This window comes from Oryctolagus cuniculus, chromosome 4 (assembly GCF_964237555.1).
Source record: "Oryctolagus cuniculus chromosome 4, mOryCun1.1, whole genome shotgun sequence".
Taxonomy (NCBI): domain Eukaryota; kingdom Metazoa; phylum Chordata; class Mammalia; order Lagomorpha; family Leporidae; genus Oryctolagus; species Oryctolagus cuniculus.
In genome coordinates this window covers 81,064,172-81,082,926 of record NC_091435.1, presented here as the reverse complement: position 1 = coordinate 81,082,926, position 18,755 = coordinate 81,064,172, and the positions used below count along the sequence as shown (strand labels likewise).

Genomic DNA, 18,755 nt, shown 5'->3' with positions numbered 1-18,755 from the left:
GACGCCTCCCCTCCATGCATTGACCCAGGGACCCAGGTTCTTCCATATTCTAGCGGTGCTGTCTCCACACATGGCTTCCCAAATCGTCCCGCCTGGAGGAGTATGTTTGGGAGGGTCATTGTGGCTCCTTGCGGTCCTTGTTACCTCTGTTCCCACATCCTATCAGAGCAGGATTCCAGCAAGGCTCTAGACACTGTTTAGCTGTACGCCCAGGACTGAGAGGAAACCAGAAGGGTGGCGGTCTGCCTTAAGGCGTGTGTGTGCGTGTCAGGAGCAGGCCGAGGTGCCCCCACACCAGCTCTGTCCGGGTTATGCGGTGTGACTACAGTGAGTGAGGACTTCCGACCCTCTCTTGTCTCCTCTCCACGTCCACTTCCGCGAGGCTGTGGGATAGAAGGCCGCAGCGTCAGGTCCCATACTCAGCATGGACCATGTCATTTAAATCTCAGAACAACTTCCTGAGATCTCTAAGGTAGGCGGTTGTGTGCCAGATTTTAAAGATGAGAGCGAGCAACTTCCCCTTACCAGTAGTGACGGGCTCACCTGGGGGACAAATCCAGACAGCCTACTTTCAGAATCTGCACTCCCGGTAATACAGCCAGGCCACACCCAGGACAGACCCCTGACCTGGGGCTGGTGATGATAACCACCGCCCACCGCTGACCCTCCTACTGTGGCCCCTGGGGTGCACCCGAGAGCAGAGCTGGGCTGTGCTGTCGTGAGCAGTCTCCAAGCCTCGGTCAACACGACCAGCGGGTTTTCTTGTGTGTGTGATGCGGTGGGGTTGAGCTGCTTTCCTTGGCAGCTCTGCTCTGTGTGGTGACTCGGATCCAGGCTCCTTGCGTCGTGAGGTCTCATTTTCAGTTCTGCTGGTAAGGCTCTGAGCCTGCCTCTCTCCCACAGCTTAGCTTTCCAGCCTCTGCAGCTCCTGACTCCGAGCCAGGCTGGGTGGTGGTGCTGTGGGGGTGGCGCCTGTCCTTCTGAATCCTTCCTGCTCCTTTTGTGCGCTGTCCTGGAGCTGGTGTAGACCAGGCATTGGGAACCACCCGGCGATGGAAAACCAGTAAGATAAGAGGCTTAAGGACAAATGAGACTCTAGGTTCCTCAAGCATGAAAAGGAAGTAAGTGTCGTCAATGATCTGCGGTCGAGCTGCCTTCTGGTTTCAGGTGGCCTCTGGGGCCGTTACTCCTTGGATCTTTCCAACTGAGTCCCAGCGCCTAATGCCCCGCCCCGGTCAGAGTTCTGCCACTCACCAGGAGCAGGGACATCTCGGCCAGAGAGCTCCTGAGTTCTCTGGGAGTGGCGATTCTGTGCACTGCTTTTCACCCCTGCCCCAACTGGGTGTGTCTCCACGTCGGCTTCTCCCAGGCTCGTCCACCAAGGGAGCCCCTAGATTGGAAGCTGTCAGAGGACCAAGGACGGGCCATGGGCACTCAGCGTGTGGCTACTCGGGGCTCTGGCACGTTACTTGCCCAGAGTTGGTTCCCTGCACCCTCGAAGGCACATCCTGCTGCAGACAGAGTGCTGCCAGGGCTGCCCTGGGGGACGCGGAGTGTGAAGACATGCCAGGCCTGAGTGCTGTCAGTCTTACCTCTAAGCTGGGCAGGACTGCAGGGAGTCCTCCTGAGACGCGGTGAGCAGCCGCCATCCGTCTCCCCACCCCGACAGTGCAGCATCCTGCATCTCCCCGGAGGTGCCCCCCTCCTCCCCTGAGGCACGGCACAAGCTCGGGTGGCTGTTCCCTGCCGGACCATTCTGTGTGTGCTTTGCCTTTCTGTGTGAATGGCACTGTAGGACTCTAGAATTTCTAGATTTTCTTGAAAAACTGGGTGGTCTGGCAAAGCTGGGCTTTGTACCACAGGTTGGTTGGATGCCGCAGTCCCTGCCACGCCCTTTTGTCTTGCAGCTGGCCCGTTTCCTCGGTGTTGTTACAGACGAGCCTGAGCTTGGTCTTTGTGCTTGTCTAACTGTCCACCTCTCTGGCTCTGGTGGAGAGGAAAGCCACAGAAGGCTCCTTGGGCTCCGGTGGAACCTTCAGTTAGGTTCTTCTCTGCTGTGGTGGTGGGAGCAGCAGCAGCAGCCGCCCCCAGGAAGTGTGGGGAGATGGGAAGTCAGGAGAGGTGATTTGAGGACCTGAAGTTCGTCCCTTCCTCTCTGCTCCAAGTCCCAGACTCACTGGTAACCATCTGAGAATGTGGCAGAAATGAGAAGTTCCAGGGCTGCTGTGGGAAGAGAAAGGCAGGGTAACTTAGTCATCGTGTTAAAGGGCTGTTCAGTTGATGTGGGGAGCCGCAGGAGGGGTTTTGCTGGAAGAGTATTCGCTGATACAGTGCTGGGACCCTGATCTGCCGTGGTGTTTCCAGTTCTAAATGCTTCCTTTCTTTGGAGGTATTGGGCTCTTGCTCAAGTGCACATCCTGTAAAAATACTGGCAAGTGAGGTAATGCGTGTCGTCCTTCATTGCTTATATTTTTTTCTTACCCTTTGTGTATTTCTCCCAAGAAGTCATAGCCTTCCTCGCCCACCTGAAGGCATTATTCCATTGTCTTCTGGCATTTCTTGTGGCTGATGTGAGGTCTGCTGTCTGTCCGACCATTTTCTCCCTGGTGGTTTTTATTATTCTCCATGCTTTTCCTGTTCTACAGGGATGTGCACACCAGTGTATCTGGGTTGGCTTTGCTTTTGTCCACCTTGCTCAGAACTTCATTTGTGTGTGTTCAATCTACGAGTATTATCTTTATTGAAAATTCTCAGGTATCGTCTCCTCTATTTTCCTTTGAATGCTATTAGGTTGGAGCTCTCATTCCAAACTTCGTGTTTCCTAATTTTTCTCCCATAATTTCTATCTCTTACTCGCCCCTCTCTTAGCCGCATAATGGGAAATCTCTTCCAGTTTTCCAGTTTGCTTTTCACCTGTTTGATCCAGACAGTGAAATTTCAGTTTTGTTTTTCTAAAAGGTTTATTTATTTATTTGAAAGGCAAAGCAACAGTGGGGGTGGTGGCATACAGAGAGAGATCTTCCTGGTTCACAGGTGGATGGCTGTAACAGCCAGGGTTGTGGCAGGCTGAAGCCGGGAGCTAGGAACTCTATCTAGGCCTCCAGTTTGAGTGGTAGGGACCCGAGTATTTGGGTGCTATTCTGTTGTTTTCCCAGATACATTAGTAGGAAGCTAGAGGGGAAGTGGCGCAGGCAGGACTCAGACCAGCACTCCAGTACAGGATGCTGGTATCACAGGCAAGCAGCAGCTTCACCTGCCGTGCCACAGCAGTGGGCCCTGCAGCTTCACTTTAATTCACTTTAATAAGTGTGTGTATTTTTCATTTCCATAATTTTTGAGTTTTTTTCCCTCCAGATCCTTCTGTTTTGTTCTGTTTTTCTCATAATATCCTGTCTGGACTTTGCTTTCTGTTCCTTGTACTTTGAATGTTTTAAATGTCTTTGTTTTGCAGTATTTAAAACCTGTTGTATTTTTTGAGTCACAGGTCGTTCTGTGCGTTGGGTTTCCTGGTATTCCTTTCTGGCGGCCTGTTTCTCGTGGGGCCCACCACCTTTGGCGTGTTGCACGCGAAGAGCTCGTGCCCTGGCTGTGCTGGCGTGTTTGAGGAGCAGGTTAACGTTTGCTCTGGCCAGAAGCCTCGAGGCTGCGCTGCGGGATCGTCGTCCTGTTCGTTTCTCAGCTGGGGGCTCCTTTACCGTAAAAGCACCCAGTTCTGACCGCCTGGGCCCGGAGCTGCAGGTTCTGTGGGTGATTCTTCTGGCTGGTGGCTGCAGTGCCCGTTAGCTTCCTTGCTGCTTTCCTAGGCCAGCAGCTGGAGTCTTCCTGTTTCTCGTTTGAGTGGTACCGCGGCTGTTTGTGGCACTCGGCTCCACGCAGAGGCTCTGCACGGGCCTGAGACTCATCGTCTGTTCCTGGTAGATTCCTGCTGCATGCCTTCCGGGCCTCAGTCGAGTTCTGACGCGTTGGGGAGCCCCTCTGCACGAATCCCTGCTCGTTCCCCAGCCGTTACCTTCTGTCCGTTCGTTTGTTGGATGGCTTCCTCTTTACTTCTTGCACCTAGGATTTCCCTTCTAAACTTCCAGACTTGGCTGTGCATTTGATTTTTTTTTTTTTTTAAGATTTATTTATTTATTTGAAAGAGAGTTAGAGAGAGAGAGAGAGATCTTCTGTCTGCTGGTTCACTCCCCAGATAGCCACAACGGCTGGGGCTGAGCCAGGCGGAAGCTCAGAGCCAGGAGCTTCCTCCAGGTCTCCCATGTTGGGTGGCAGTGGCCCAAACACTTGGGCCATTTTCTGCTGCTTTTTCCCAGGCCACTGAGAGGATTGGAAGTGCAGCAGCCAGGAAATATGAGATCCATATGGGATGTTGTCATTATGGGATGCCGGTGTCGCAGGAAGCAGCTGAACCCACTATGCTGCAGTGCTGCCCCCGCCCCTGCTTTTGTTATATTTTATCCAACAATTTTATGTGTTTAGAGTAAGTGGGGAGCCTTTCCTTGTCCGGTTGGTGAACACTGTTGTCCTGAAGCATTAGACTGTTCCTGATCTATCTTCCTGCTGGTGGAACCCTGGGAGGCAGCAGGTGGCAGCTCTAGTACTTGGGTCCCTGCTACTGGGTAGGAGACCTGAATTGAGTTCTTGGCTCCTGACTTTGTCTTAGCACAGCCTCAGCTGTTGTGGGCAGATGAGAGATATCTTTCTTGCTCTGCCTTTCAAAAAAATAAATTTTCAAAAAATTTAAAGATTATTTTTTGATTTGTGTAGATCCAGTGTCTTCTAATTGGATTCACTTCTTTTTTAAATGTTTATTATTTATTTATTAAGATTTATTTATTTGAAAGAGAGAGTTAGAGAGAGGCAGAGGCAGAGAGAGAGCTTCTGTCTGCGTGTTCTCTCCTCAAATGGCTACAAAGGTTAGCGCTGGGACAATCTGAAGCCAGGAACCTGGAGCTTTTTCTGGGTCTCCCTCGTGCGTGCAGGGACCCAAGGACTTGAGCCATCCTCTGCTGTTCCCAGGCCATAGCGGAGAGCTGGATCCAAAGTGGAGCAACCGGTACTTGACGGGTGCCCATATGGGATGCCGGCACTGCAGACAGCGGCTTTATCCTGATAAGCCACAGTGCCAGCCCTTGGATTCACTTTATTTTTTAAAAAATTTTTATTTACCTGAAAGGTAGAGCTACAGAGAGAGAGAGAGCGAGAGAGAGTCTTCCATCCACTGGTTCACTCCCCAAATGGCCACAGCAGCTGGAACTTAGCCAGTCTGAAGCCAGGTACCTGGACTTCTTCCAGGTCCTGCATGTGGGCCCAAGCACTTGAGCCATCTTCTACTGCTTTTCCAGGCCATAGCAGGGAGCTGGATTGGAAGAGCAGCAGCTAGACACAAACTGGTGCCCATATGGGATGCTGGTGCCACAGGTGGAGGCTTAACCTACTATGCCACAGGGCCGGCCCCCTCACCATGTATATTTTATTTTTCAGTCTTCCTGGCTAATAATCCTTAGTTCAGTAAGTGCTTGTGCATGGCCCTAAACTGGGGCCCCATAGCCCAGACAGAGGGTCTCCAGACCCTCCAGTCTTCAGGCTACTCAGGCACGTCTTGGGGGTGAGCTGATGTAACTCGTCTCAGGCGACATCCCGTTCCAGTGACAGTGGAGACAGCCCCGGGGCCGTGGGACAGAGCTGTGTTCTCGGGCAGCTGCGGCTGTGATTCGGTTGCAGTGCATACTCAGCAGGGAAGGGTTCTCTCTGGCAAACACGTGTGCTAGTTCCTGATTACACAATAGTGATTCTCCACGGTTAAGAACGTCACTGCTTATTGCTGTCTGCAAGAGCCAGAGGGGAAAGGTTAAAAAACCGCTGAGCTTCGTTTGAGTTCTGCACAGCTCTTGCAGTTTTCTCACGGAACCGCAGTCGTGATTCCATTTCCGTCCTGCCTCTCCACCAGCAGCCCGACCACCTGTGGGCGCCTGCGCAGCTGGAGTCCTGGGTGGTGGGCCAGGGCCAAGAGCAAGACTAGGGAGTGGGGACCGGTGCTGTGGCGCAGCAGGTTAGCGCTCTAGCCTGGAGCGCCGGCATCCCATATGGGCGCTGGTTCTAGTCCCAGCTGCTCCTCTTCCAATCCAGCTCTCTGCTATGGCCTGGGAAAGCAGTACAAGATGGCCCAAGTCCTTGGGGCCCTGCACGTGTGTGGGAGACACGGAAGAAGCTCCTGGCTCCTGGCTTCAGATTGGTGCAACTCTGGCTGTTGCGCCCATCTGGGGAGTGAACCAGTGGATGGAAGATCTCTCTCTCTCTCTCTCTCTCTCTCTACCTCTCTCTGTAACTTTGTCTTTGAAATAAATAAATTAAAAAAAAAAAGACTGGAAGTGGGAGTCAGGGGCGCTGACTTGTACCGGCCTCTGTGTTTGTTACCTGGCTACAGATGGGGACCTCCACTCCTGTTCCGTTGAGGAGGTTGTGAAGGTTTGGGGTCCAGAGGCATGCACTTAGACAGAGGTTGACCTGTCCAGCACCGGGAGATGTGGGGGCAGGAACAGGGAGAAGAGCAATGACGGGCAAGGCAGGCAGGTCCACAGAGGACCGCGGCCACCACGGGAGCAGGCTGCCCGGGAGGGCCCCTGGGCCTGTCGTGGGCCTGTGGTGGATGCAGCAGGCACTGCAGGTCTGCAGGGGAGGGAACAGCCCTTACAGAGCCACGCCTGCCTCTGTGCGGAGCTGCACCTGCCTGGACCTGTCCCTGGGAGGTGCTCCTTGGCAGCCTGAAGGCAGGGTCCTGCTAGCGGTGGCTGAGCCTGTTTTCCATCCCGCGCGTGCGTCTGAAGCAGGCCTCCCTGCTACTGCTTGTTTGTCATCTTTTGTTCTGGAAGAGAGCCTTCTGTAGCAGGGCCCTGCGAGGAGGGCCAGCCTGTCTCCTGCTGTCTGCTGCTGCGTGGCTTCCTCTGTCCGTGGGCCTCTCTGCGTCCTACCACAGGACCCTTGCATGTGTTCTCTTTGCCTGCCTGCGACACTCTTCTCTCTCCCCCTCTGTGAGGACACTCTTCCTCTTTCATTAGCTGTGCCTCAAGCCAGACTCTTAGAACTGCCGCTGGGAGCTGACTTCCTCCTGAAATGCGGCCCCTTGGGCTCGCCACAGGGCAGTGAAGGGAGACGGCCTGCTCTTTCAGGAGAAAGACCTGCTCTGAACCTACTATTGGCTGCCAGTGCTTCCTTCTTCCCAGATTTCCAGATAAAATTCTCCATTTGAGGAGTCTGTTCATGATGTCCATTGCATCTGGGAGAGCTGGTGGTTTATCTTTGCACCGTTTCAGAGAGAACATTCTGGTTGCTGTTCCATGATCATTTGCTCATGGCCGTGCATCCTGGCGGTCACTGGGGTGGCTGACAGGTGGGGCTCAGGGGCTCCTTTGTCGAGTGGCAGCAGCTGGTGGATAGAGTAACTCTGCTTCCCCAGCCCAGAGCCTATCCACTCACCCAATGTGCAGCAAAGCCGGTTCCTGACATTGGTGGTGGAAAATAGACACTCAGAGCAAGGGGCTGGCCCCCGTTTCATGGTTGCCAGGCTTCTTAGGGGGTTCGGAGGAAAGAATCTTACAGATCGAAATTGGAGTTGAGAGGTGCGTGTTTGACTCATGTCCATGTCTCTGGTTGGCCCACAGTGCTCATGTCCTCCCGTGATTGGTCGGTTTTGCATGTTTTGGGAATTTTGAGGGTAAAAATGCGGGCATCAGTCTGTCCACTGGTAGCTACTTTTTGCTCAGACTTGCGCTTCCTGCATAGGCCTTTGGGAGGGGACCAGACACCAGGACGTTATCAGCAGAGGGTATACATGACCCCTGAGTCTTGTGCTCAGGCACCATGTGGGGCTGGCGAGGGCACTCCTTTGATTTTCGGAGCCAGTTCTGGCGAGGGGTTGATTTGCAACCAGAGAAGCTGGCGAGGAGACTTGAAGCTGAGGGAGGGAGTCGAGAGTGCACAGGAGACCAGGGCCTGATGCTGTCTGCTGTCTGCGTCGAAGGCACTGTGGAGGGGCTTGGTCTCACTCTGGACAGCGTCTGCCTTGCCTCCCCTCTGCCACAGCCGGCCCTTACCACACATCTATCCAGGCCATGGCAAGTCTCCCTGCTGCCACTGGGCTTCCTTGCCCTGTTCAAACCTCGTGCTCACTCCCTGCTGGGTGTCTGCTGCCCTGCCTGGAGCCCAGAGGTGGGGCCAGGTTCGTGACCTCAGCCCTCTCCTCCGCGCCTGTCCCAGGTCACCCCGTCCTCGGCGCTGGATAAATACCTCCGGGTGCCTCTCAGGGCCTTCGGGGCTCTCGGGGCTCTCTGGACTCTAGGTACGTGCCCAGGGCCCCTGGGTAAAGTTTACAGCCGACGACAGACAGGTGACTGACTGTCCTCCTCGTTCTCTCTAGTTACAAGTTGTTCCCCAACTGCGTGCCCTCCTTTGGGTTCCGCCACCTGCTGCCCCTCACCGACAGAGTCGACAGCTTCAATGAGGAGGTTCGGAAGCAGAGGGTGTCCCGGAACCGCGATGCCCCCGAGGGCGGCTTTGACGCAGTCCTCCAGGCGGCCGTCTGCAAGGTTGGTAGCCGTCCCCGCTCCCTGTCCTGTCCCTGCCTGGGGAGGCCTAGGTGTGGCGCAGGAGGCCACCCCGCCCCCACCTGTGGCTCCCGCCCACGCTTCCATCTGAGGCTGAGCTCCGTGGTGCCTCGGGGAGATCTGCTGTGAGCAGAAGGACAGGGGCCCGGGCTGGGCTGGGCTTGGGTGCCTCTGTGTGTCGGGCGTGGCTGAGGCTGAGTGCGGCGGGTCCGTCTTTGCCAGAAGACAGCTGTTCTGTGTTGTACACTGGGCTTTTTAAATGCTGCTTTTCCTGGGGGGGGGGGGGGGGGGGTCAAGCCGTGAGCATAGAAGCTGGTGGAGCTTTCTTGGCCTCTCCCAGGGATGCAGTGAGGAGAGTCGTGTGGCATCTCTGGCTGCGTTTCTGTGGACTTTTTCTCCTGCTTCCCCGTGATAGATGGACCCAGGGAGAGGACACAGACTTAGGTCAGAAATGAACTCATGATCTGAGAGTTCCAGTCTCTGCGAAGTACATAAATGGAATGTTGGCCATAACTTACTCTTAACATAAGCTCCCACTGTCAAACAGTGCAGTAGCGACAAATGATAAAAATAAAAATCACTCTTTGGATTCGCTACCACAACACATGCTTGTTAGATGTTTGTTTATCCTCGCAGTCTCTGTGTGCGTTTAGCGTTTTTCCAGTGTTCGGCGGAGAGCGCGTGTCGGCGGTGACGCGGTCTCAAGGCTCCGGCAGGTCGGGCAGGAGTAGGGGGTGCTAGGGCGGGGACAGGTGTGAGAGGTTAGGACTTGGTTTGGAGAGGCTGCGTGCAGCCGAGTTGCTCACTGGGGAGCCCCATCCTTGGCGGGAGGAGAGCCACAGATACCTTCCCTTTATGAACCGAAGGAGGGAAATGGTAGACAGGTGGATGCAGGGCAGGCAGGGTGTGGGGTGTCAGCACGCTCGCTGCGGCCCCCACCTGCTGCCTCTGGGGCTCTGCCCAGCGCTGACTCATGGCCCCTCCTGGAGGGCAAGGTGGCAGTGCCTGCCCATCCACATGGCTGCTGGCCAGGGCCACGTGGCTCCTGGTGTTGGCCAGCAGTGCGAGAGCCAGATGGAACACAGTGAGAACGTGTTCCGCTTTAAACCTTCCAAATGCTGCACAAAATAGTTTATGAATTGAATCAGAAAGAAAAATTATTTTTGACCGGCATTCAGCTGCTGAATTATCTTCACAGATGTTTAGCACGATTCCTCTCCTTGGCAGGAAACAGTCCAGAGAAGACGGAGGGCACCCTGTGTCGCCCCACTTGGTGGGTTCTGTGGATTTTCTTTTCAGGGGAGGGAGTCATGTTTAAAGCTTGGGGAGAAGGGGAGGCCCAGCTGCAGGCTTAGGTAGTGTTCAGTTACCTGCGTTGTTAGATGGATTGGAGTGGCCTGACCAAATGCCCGAGCCACGGTGGTCTTTGGAAGGCCGGTCCACTCTTCTGCCTACAGAGCCTTTGTGTGCCGTCTCGCAGGGGTGGAACACACTGCCTTTTGAAAACTTGGTGTTTCAAGACTCCAGCATTTTCAGGGAGGTTCTGGAAGGCTCCCCGAGTCGTTGCCTGGGCCCGTGAGTGGCTGCTGGCCGGGCCGCACTTCGCGTGCGTGCTGCAGCCTGTTCCTGTGGCAGTTCCCTCTCATTCCCTGCCATGGCCTGGAAAGTCAGTGATTGCTCAGAACTGTGTGGCTCTGTGAAGCGGCGGCTTCTTTATTCACCATTTTCTTCCCTTTGTGCTGTCAGTTTGTGTTAGCTATGTATCAAGCAATGTCTTTCTACTAGAAACCACCTATTTGTAATCAATATCCTAACTGGTTCACCACAAACTTGGAGTAGCAAAAAATTAGAACTAGGGACTATCTTTTGATGAAAGACTATGCAGGCCGGCACCTCGGCTCACTGGGCTAATCCGCCTTGCAGTGCCGGCACTCCGGGTTCTAGTCCCAGTCGGGGCACTGGTTTCTGTCCCGGTTGCCCCTCTTCCAGGCCAGCTCTCTGCTGTGGCCCGGGAGTGCAGTGGAGGATGACCCAAGTGCTTGGGCCCTGCACCGCATGGGAGACCAGGATAAGTACCTGGCTCCTGCCATCGGATCAGTGTGGTGCGCCGGCTGCAGCGCGCCAGCCGCAGCGGCCATTGGAGGGTGAACCGACGGCAAAGGAAGACCTTTCTCTCTGTCTCTCTCTCTCACTGTCCACTCTGCCTGTCAAAAAATAAAAAAAAAGTTAAAAAAAAAGACTATGCAATAGTGATACCATTTAAAAATGTTTAGTAACATGAGTAGTACATAATACCTCAGAGAAATTAAAATGGTGGTGGAAAATGGATTATAATACAGTAGTTATTGTACAATCCAAAATTGGAGACCAAAGTGATCATGGTAGTTATTGTAGGTGATAGAAATACAAGGGTACTTTAAAGAGTTCCTAGGAAATGGAATTTAGAAAGTTTATTTCTTTCTTAAGATTTATTTATTTATTTGAGAGGTAGAGTTACAGACAGTGAGAGGGAGAAACAGGTCTTCTTTCCATTGGTTCACTCCCCAAATGGCCGCAACGGCCGGAGCTGTGCTGATCCAAAGCCAGGAGGCAGGAGCTTCTTCCAGGTCTCCCACGTGGGTGCAGGGGCCCAAGGACCTGGGCCATCTTCTACTGCTCTCCCAGGCCATAGCAGAGAGCTGGATGGGAAGAGGAGCAGCTAGGACTAGAACAGGTGCCCATATGGGGTGCCGGCACTGCAGGCGGAGGATTAACCAAGTGAGCCTCGGCACTGACCTAAAAGAAACTTTCTAAGGGGCCAGCGCCGTGGCTCAGTAGGCTAATCCTCCGCCTGCGGCACCGGCACACCAGGTTCTAGTCCCGGTCGGGGCGCCGGATTCTGTCCCGGTTGCCGCTCTTCCAGGCCAGCTCTCTGCTGTGGCTCAGGAGTGCAGTGGAGGATGGCCCAAGTGCTTGGGCCCTGCACCCGCATGGGAGACCAGGAGAAGCACCTGGCTCTTGGCTTTGGATCAGCGTGCCAGCTGCAGCGGCCATTGGAGGGTGAACCAACGGGTAAAAGGAAGACCTTTCTCTCTGTATCTCTCTCACTGTCCACTCTGCCTGTCAAAAAAAAAAAAAAGTTTCTTTTAACACAAAACAATTTTGAAATCCATGCACTTTTTTTATGCTGCACTTTTTCCATGAACTCTTTGAAGTCCTCCTCATATGCATGGATTTTTGTGATTTTTTTTTTTGGTTCCAAAATAATTCTTTTTCCACAAACATTTAGAAGTACTCTTAACATATATAGTTTTTATTTTTTACTTTTTGGTTGTTTTACTTTCATATTTACCTTAATTTATTCAATGAATATGTCTTTTTCTTTAAAATATGGAACATTTAACACATTCAAAGTAGAATAGTGAAATTAGGCCCTGTGCGTATATTGTTGAGCCCTAACCAGTACCCACTCATGGCCAGTCGTGTTCCCAGCTGTCTTAGCCTCACTGTTTGCAGCAAACCTCAGATGGCACTTGTAAGTCCTGAGCCCTCCCTGCTTTGTTTATTGAGTTTTCGGCCTGCTGCTTTGTTCAATTAAAGTCCCTTCCAATGAGTCCTTCCAGCTGAGCGTGACGGAGAGACGAGGGGAGCCTCTTGGCCTCGTGCCTCGTGAGGCTGGAGTTGGCCAGGCAGTTCCCCCCAGGCTGCATGCTCTGCTTCCTCTGACCCTGCGCCCTTGGCGATGGAGCTGATAACATGCTCCTCACAGCACCTGGGCAGCTCCTTGGATTCCTTCTCACCCTGGTTCCCCGGGGTAGGACTGGAAGTCACCAGTGTGTGGGACTGGGGCTGTGGCGTCATCTCACGGATGACTCACGGTCCCACCTCTGTCTGTGGCCTGTGCTGCTTGCTTGTGTTTCTCAGGACCTGGTGTTTTGCAAAGAGAAGGAAACTGTTCCTCTTTAGGATTAGGACCCTGCTTCTGTGAGTGGAAGTTTCGAGTTGTGTTCTTTCCTGCTATGGAGGCAAGTTCACAGCATTCACAGCTAAGGGAGCGCCTCTCTCATCACTGCAGGCATTTTTTTTTTCCAAGATACTGTTCCCAGCTGGACTGCAATTGGAGAATGTGCCTGCCTTTAATTGCTTATCTTTATCTGGAAGCCAGTGACTGAACCCATTCTATGCTTTTCCTTGGTCTGCATAATGGGTTCTCCCATTACCACTTTGATTGCTCTCCCAGGGCTCTCTGGAAGCTGACTCTGAGGTGTTTGTCCTGCAATTGTGCGGGTGGAAGGGTGCCGAGTGATCCAGGCTGGAACTGCGGCTGCATCCCTATTCTCCTGAAACAGGGAGCGTCCTTGGCCTTGGGTGGACAGAGGGGCCTCTGGGCTCCCTGCTGCCTGTCAGCACTCGGCTGGCAGGTCAGAGGAGCGTCTCTGTGCTTGGGCATGGCTGGTACCTGCTGGCTGCACAGTAATGCTGCGAGCTGCTTCTCGCAGGCAGCAGGCAATGAGGTCTGTGGTGCCCCGCGTGCCTCCTAGCGCCCTAGCGTTTGTCATCAGACCCTTCAGGCAGACTCTGGCTTGGGGAGTTGTTTTTTGAGAGAGAGGGAGCGCCCATCTGCTGGTTTGCACCTTGGCTGCCCACACAGTCCTGCCTACGGCGCTCTCCCCCTTCCCCTTCATCCTGATTCTCGAATTTTGCTTTGTGTGGGTGACATTTTTACAGCATTTCTGTCCTCTCAGAGACAGGTGGGTGACTAAGCCCAACAGTCAACACAGTGAGTTTGTGGGCGAATGCACTGTTTGGTTTGGATCGAGTCTTGCTGGCCGGGACTTGCTGGTCAAAGAGGAGACCATGGTGCTTCCCCTCGGCTTTCTCAGGAACATGGAACCTGTGGCCCCCTGGAGACTAAGAACGGCCTGCCCTGGGCCTGGCATCCTCCATGGGCCAGATGTTTTGGGTCCAGTGTCTTGGTTCCTCTAAGAACCCCACGGAGTATTGGCAGTGGCTCCCATTTTGGAGGTGAGGCAGCCGAGTATGTCGGTGATTAATGACGCCTTTTCTTAGCAAGGAGTGGAGCCAGGGTTTGGCGGAGCCTAAAGCCCACGCCCAGTGACTGGGTGCTTTGGACAGCGGCCACAGGGCAGTGAGGAGAGAGGGGCTGTGGATTCAGGATCCTGTTGTCCAGAATGCCCATGCTGGGGCCGGGGTTGGAGGGGAGGAGCGCCGGCACGCTTCCAGCTGCGCCTGCCCGTTCCTTTCCCTCCAGGACTTGGTCTCACCCGTTGTCCGTCTTCTCTCAGGGCTCTCGATTCCGCCTTCGTCTCCTTCCTGGTTCTGCGTGAGCGAGGCCCAGCAGGGGCTGCTGCAGCCTGTAGGAGGTGCACGGTGCCCCGGTCCCACAGGAGGAGCTCCGTCTCTGCCTCCCCCGCTCCCCGCCCCTCATCGAGGCTTTGCTTTCTGCTGACCTGCCCTGGTTGCTTTTAGCCTCAGACTTTTGTTGTTTTTCCAAGGACAACTTGGTCTTCCCTTGAGGAAGGCAGCCCCTCCCCTGTGCTCCGTGTCACCTGTGGGTATTGCCTGGGCTCCCTGTCTGCCAGCTGATTGCACGTTGGGTTTCTGGGACTGGATCCCAGGCTGCCTGCCCGCCTCCCCCCCCCCCCCCCCGCCCCAGAGCCTTCCGGAAGCCCTGTGCAAGTATCGGGTTCCATCTGGGCATGCGTTATTGTCAGGTGGGGTGACCGAAGGTTGTCCGCAGCTGTCTGGGTTACAGGTAATTGGGGTTTAATGTGCACTTTGGATCTCTCCACTGGCTGGGTTTCCACTAGCCACGGCCTGCTGTGCCATGGGTGTCACTGCCCCGCCAGCAGCTGCTGTGCCGAGATGAGGAGATGCTGGCCGGCTTCCAGCTGGACACAGTCAGGAGGGCACGGGTGAGAGTATGCATCCCGCCATACCCTCCAGTGTGAACCCGCCAGGGCCTGCCCTCCCCCTCTGCTCTCAGGAAGTGTCTCTGGGGAAGACCAGGAGGCCACTGTAGTGACCGCTGTCATGACCTCTGCGGTGACCGAGGTGGGGCATCTGTCTCTCACGCCAGGCTAGGGGCCCCTGCTAGCTTGGGATGCCGACGTGGCAGAGAGGAGACAAGACAGGGCCTTTCTCCTGCGCCACCCTGGCACTGCCCTGTCTCCGCCTCTGTGACCTTGAGTCAGCCACTCTGACTCAGCACGGCCCTTTGCCCGCACTGTTTGCTCTGCTGGGACACCCCTCCCCCGTATCCCTGGTTTTCTTTCTTTTTATTAATAGACTTTGTTTTTTAGAGCCATTTTTGGTTCACGGCGAGATTGGACAGAAAGCACAGAGCTCACCACCTCCCAGCCCGCCCCAGCACGCAGTCTCCCCCACCGTCCATCCACATCCCACAGCCGGTCGGCGAGCCAGTGTTGGCCGCAGCCCGCCATGGTCCGTGGGTCCCACCGGGGCTGCGTCTCGGTGGTGTGCGTCCTGTGCTCCCCGGCGTCCGCTGTGTGGTGGGCTATGCAGAAGCCCTCCCTCCCCTCCGTCCCATCTTCACCTTTTCACTCCCCCCCACCTGGCTTTCCTGTCCACGCCTCATCCCATCTGTAAGGGACACCTCCCTGACCAACCTTCCTGCCCAGGTCGTGGCCCCCGGCACCAGGCGTGGGGCCCCGTCAGAGCAGCCGCGTTACTCGAGTGATGTCTCTGCCTCCTCTTGAGTGTGTCGATGCCTCTGAAGACAGGGGCCGTGGCTTCTTCCTCACGGCTGCATGGCCCCCGTGCCACGCTCACCACCCGGCACTGAGCAGCTCATTGTTAAACACCTGGCGAACAAACATGCTCTGAATTCAGGAACACCCCAGTCCCCGCGCCCAAGCCCACCCACCCTCCGTTAGACCAGGCTGCCTCGTGGCATTTACCATGCTTCCTGCGACATGTCCATTACTGCAGTCCTGGGGCGAGTGTTGGGGCCAGGGTTAAGACGCTTTGCTGACCCCCCCCCCATATAGGGGTGCCTGGGTTCTAGTCCTGGCTCTGCATCTGATCCACCTTACTGCTAATGCACACCTGGGAGGCAGCAAGTGATGGCTCAAGGACTTGGAGCCCTTGCCACCCACATGGCAGACCTGGACGGAGTTCCGGGCTCCTAGGTTCAACCTGGCCCACTTGTGCTTGTGGTAGGCATTTGGGGAGTGGGCTAATGGGTGGGAGGGCTGTCTGTTTCTTTCTCTGTGTCCCCCCACTCTTCCTCTCTGCCTTTCAAATAAATTTAAACATTTTTTGTGAAGCAGCACCTGAGATACAGTTTACTTGGTAACGCTTCGCAAGTCGGAGCGTGTTTGTGGGGTGCCCGACAGACGCTGTGGTTTGGGTGCGGTTCATTCGTATGTTGGAAGCTTGGCCCCTGATGTGGTGATGGGGGAGTGACGGAGCCTTTCAGAAGTGAGGCCTAGTGGGAGATCCCAGGTCACCGGGGCCCTGCGTCGCTGTCTCTGGCAGCTTCCTGTTGCAGCCCCCCACCCACTGTGTGCTCCGGCCATGTCACTGACCGCCACGAAGTCCTCGCCAGAGCCAGGCTGATGCTGGTGCAGGGCCCCGGCCCCTGTGGAACAGCGGCGTGAGTCACCTCTTTTCTGTGTAAAGCACCCAGCCCTGGATTTTGGCTGTCATAACAGAAAATGAACCGATGCAGCAAGTGTGGCAGAGAAAACTAAAGAAAGTCGAGAAAAAGCCTCCACTTTCAGGGACTTGTTTGTGTCTGCAGATCTAGCGGGAGGTAGATAGAGCAGCCTCCTGGGACACCTGAGATTGAGCCGCACGGATTCCCGACACTTAGCTCTCCGTGATATTTCAGGTTTGACTAGTGAGCTTTCCTCCTGTAAAGATGAAAGCTCACGTGGTTCAGCCTCATGCATTCCAGAATTTGCTTCAGTTCAGATGGGACCCATGCAGCGAGCACGTTGTGGGGTTTCGGCTGGAGGTGCATGTCTGTGTCCTGAGTCAGAGGCTAAGTTTTCTTTTTCCCAAGGAAAGAAATACTACACTTTTTGGCCTCATTAAGTTTAACCACAGAACTGATTTTTTTAAAAGCTTTTTCATTGCAAAGTATGGGTGGAAGCAGGAAAAACAAGCTACTAATGAGGACATGTTTATTGTTGTGGAGTGGTGGGGCTGTGCTCCAGTGTCGCTGGCTTTGCTTTCCTTACGTGCCACGTTGGAATTAAGACTCCTTTGTCCCCGGCTCAGATCTGTTATGAATTGCCCGCTGGCTGGTGAGTTGGCCCCTTTCCTGGCCTCCCTCTTCCCCAAAATCTGGTGTCTGTCTCTCTCTTCACTTACCTAAAAGGTTGATGGACAAAGCGTTCTGTCGTTACACTTGCACATGTTAGGTCCTTACGGTGCGCGAGACCCCCCACCCCCACCCCCCTGAGTGCTGTGTGGGAAATAGCCACGGTTGAAATAGCTGCTCCTGGCTCCAGGAACATCACTGCAGTCAGGAGACTGATGCGTGCGTAGCCGGGGTGCAGGCTCCTTCTCAGGCTGGGGGTACAATTGCAACCTTCATCTCCCGCCTAACCCCCAGGTTCCCCGTGGTGTCTCTGCTTCCCTGTGGGGCGCTGATGCTAAGCATGCTATTGATCACCATTGATTGGCTCCATGCTTGTGAGAGCCAGGCTCTGTGCGAAGTGCTCAACAGGGCTTACTTCACACGCTGCCCCCCAAAGGTCTTGTCCCACTCCTTGGAATGAGGGGACAGGGCTGGAAAGATGGAGTCACCTCTCAAAGGCCTCACAACTAGAAATGGCAGAGCCAGCTATACAAATGGTACCCCTGTGCCAGCATGCTTAACCTCAACGCTAGAGCACCTGCTGTCTTTGGAAGTCACACAGGATCAGAGAAGTGGAAGGGGTGGGTTTCCAGAGAGCACAGACTCCATCTAAGCGACCCCCACAGTTTCCTGCCTGGCCCGTCTCCAGCGTTAGAACTGGGCTTGATCCCTTCTGGGGTAGATTGCTGTGTGAGCTGCTCTCCAGTGGAGCTATGAGCGTCCTGTTTATCAGAAGGAGTTATGGGGGCCGGTGCTGTGGCACAGTGGGTTAAAGACCTGGCCTGCAGCACTAGCATTCCATATGGGTGCCGGTTCGAGTCCTGGCTGCTCCACTTCTGATCCAGCTCTCTGCTATGGTCTGGGAAAGCAGTAGAAGATGGCCCAAGTCCTTGGGCCCCTGCACCCACATGGGAGACCCAGAGGAAACTCCCAGCTTCAGATCAGCTCAGCTCCAGCCTTGCGGCCATTTTGGGAGTGAACCAGCAGATGGAAGATTCTCTCTCTCTCTCTCTCTCTCTCTCTACTTCTCTCTGTAACTCTTTCAAAATAAATAAAATCTAAAAAAATAAAAATAAAAATAAAGGAGTTATGGGATGACAGCCCTTGGGGTTTCCAGGGAGACCACTAGTCCCACCCCGAGGTCAGCCCAGCCCTTGAGTAAGCAGGCTTGTCTTGCCTATCTGTGAAATGGGAACTCCGATTCAGAGGGTGTCTCGAACCAGGGCTCTGCTCTTGCAGATGGCGTCGTATTGAGATGCCACTTTTCCTGTGCACGGGGAGTATGGGCCTGGTGACTCCTCATTGGCAGCCAGGGCCCATGGGCTGTGTTGCTCCCAGTTGAGGACCTTTTGTTTGGGTGACTGCTGGTTTTAATGACACAGGCTGGCCTCAAGATCAGAGAACCTGGTCATTTAAAGCTGATACTTCTGGCCTCATTGAAAGCGCAACATGGGACGGCTTCTTCGTCGTAGGACAGGCTTGTGTTTGAACCCTGTTTGCAGAGAGAGGATTTGAGTGTCTTTGCTGCCTGAGCACGCCAAGGCCAGTGAGCCGCCTGTGTCTGAGCAGGTGCAGCAGAGGGGCAACAGCTTTCTCCGATGCCCTGGGGCTGGTGGGCCAGGCCCTCCCCCTACTCTGCACCACTGTCCTTGAGTCTGTCTGTCTCACGCTGTGCAAGCTGTGTGTGTGCATAGTCACTGGGAGCTGGATCTGGGTACCCACTGGAAGATTCGGCGGCCACACACGGCCCTGTGCTCCAGGACGGATTCAGAGCCCTGGGGGCGGCTGTCCCAGCTCCACTTTTCTCTGCGCTAGCTGGACCACAG

At 54.7% G+C, this 18,755-nt stretch overlaps 1 protein-coding gene across 1 annotated transcript in view; it reads left to right on the top strand.

The window, feature by feature from the left end:
* The window catches only part of ITGB5 (integrin subunit beta 5), a 116,511-nt gene that overhangs the window by 35,798 nt on the left and 61,958 nt on the right, over positions 1-18,755 (top strand). Inside the window, exon 5 of the mRNA XM_017347042.3 lies at positions 8,414-8,582. Coding sequence (XP_017202531.1) covers positions 8,414-8,582 — 169 coding nt within the window. The remainder of the gene's footprint in view (positions 1-8,413; positions 8,583-18,755) is intronic.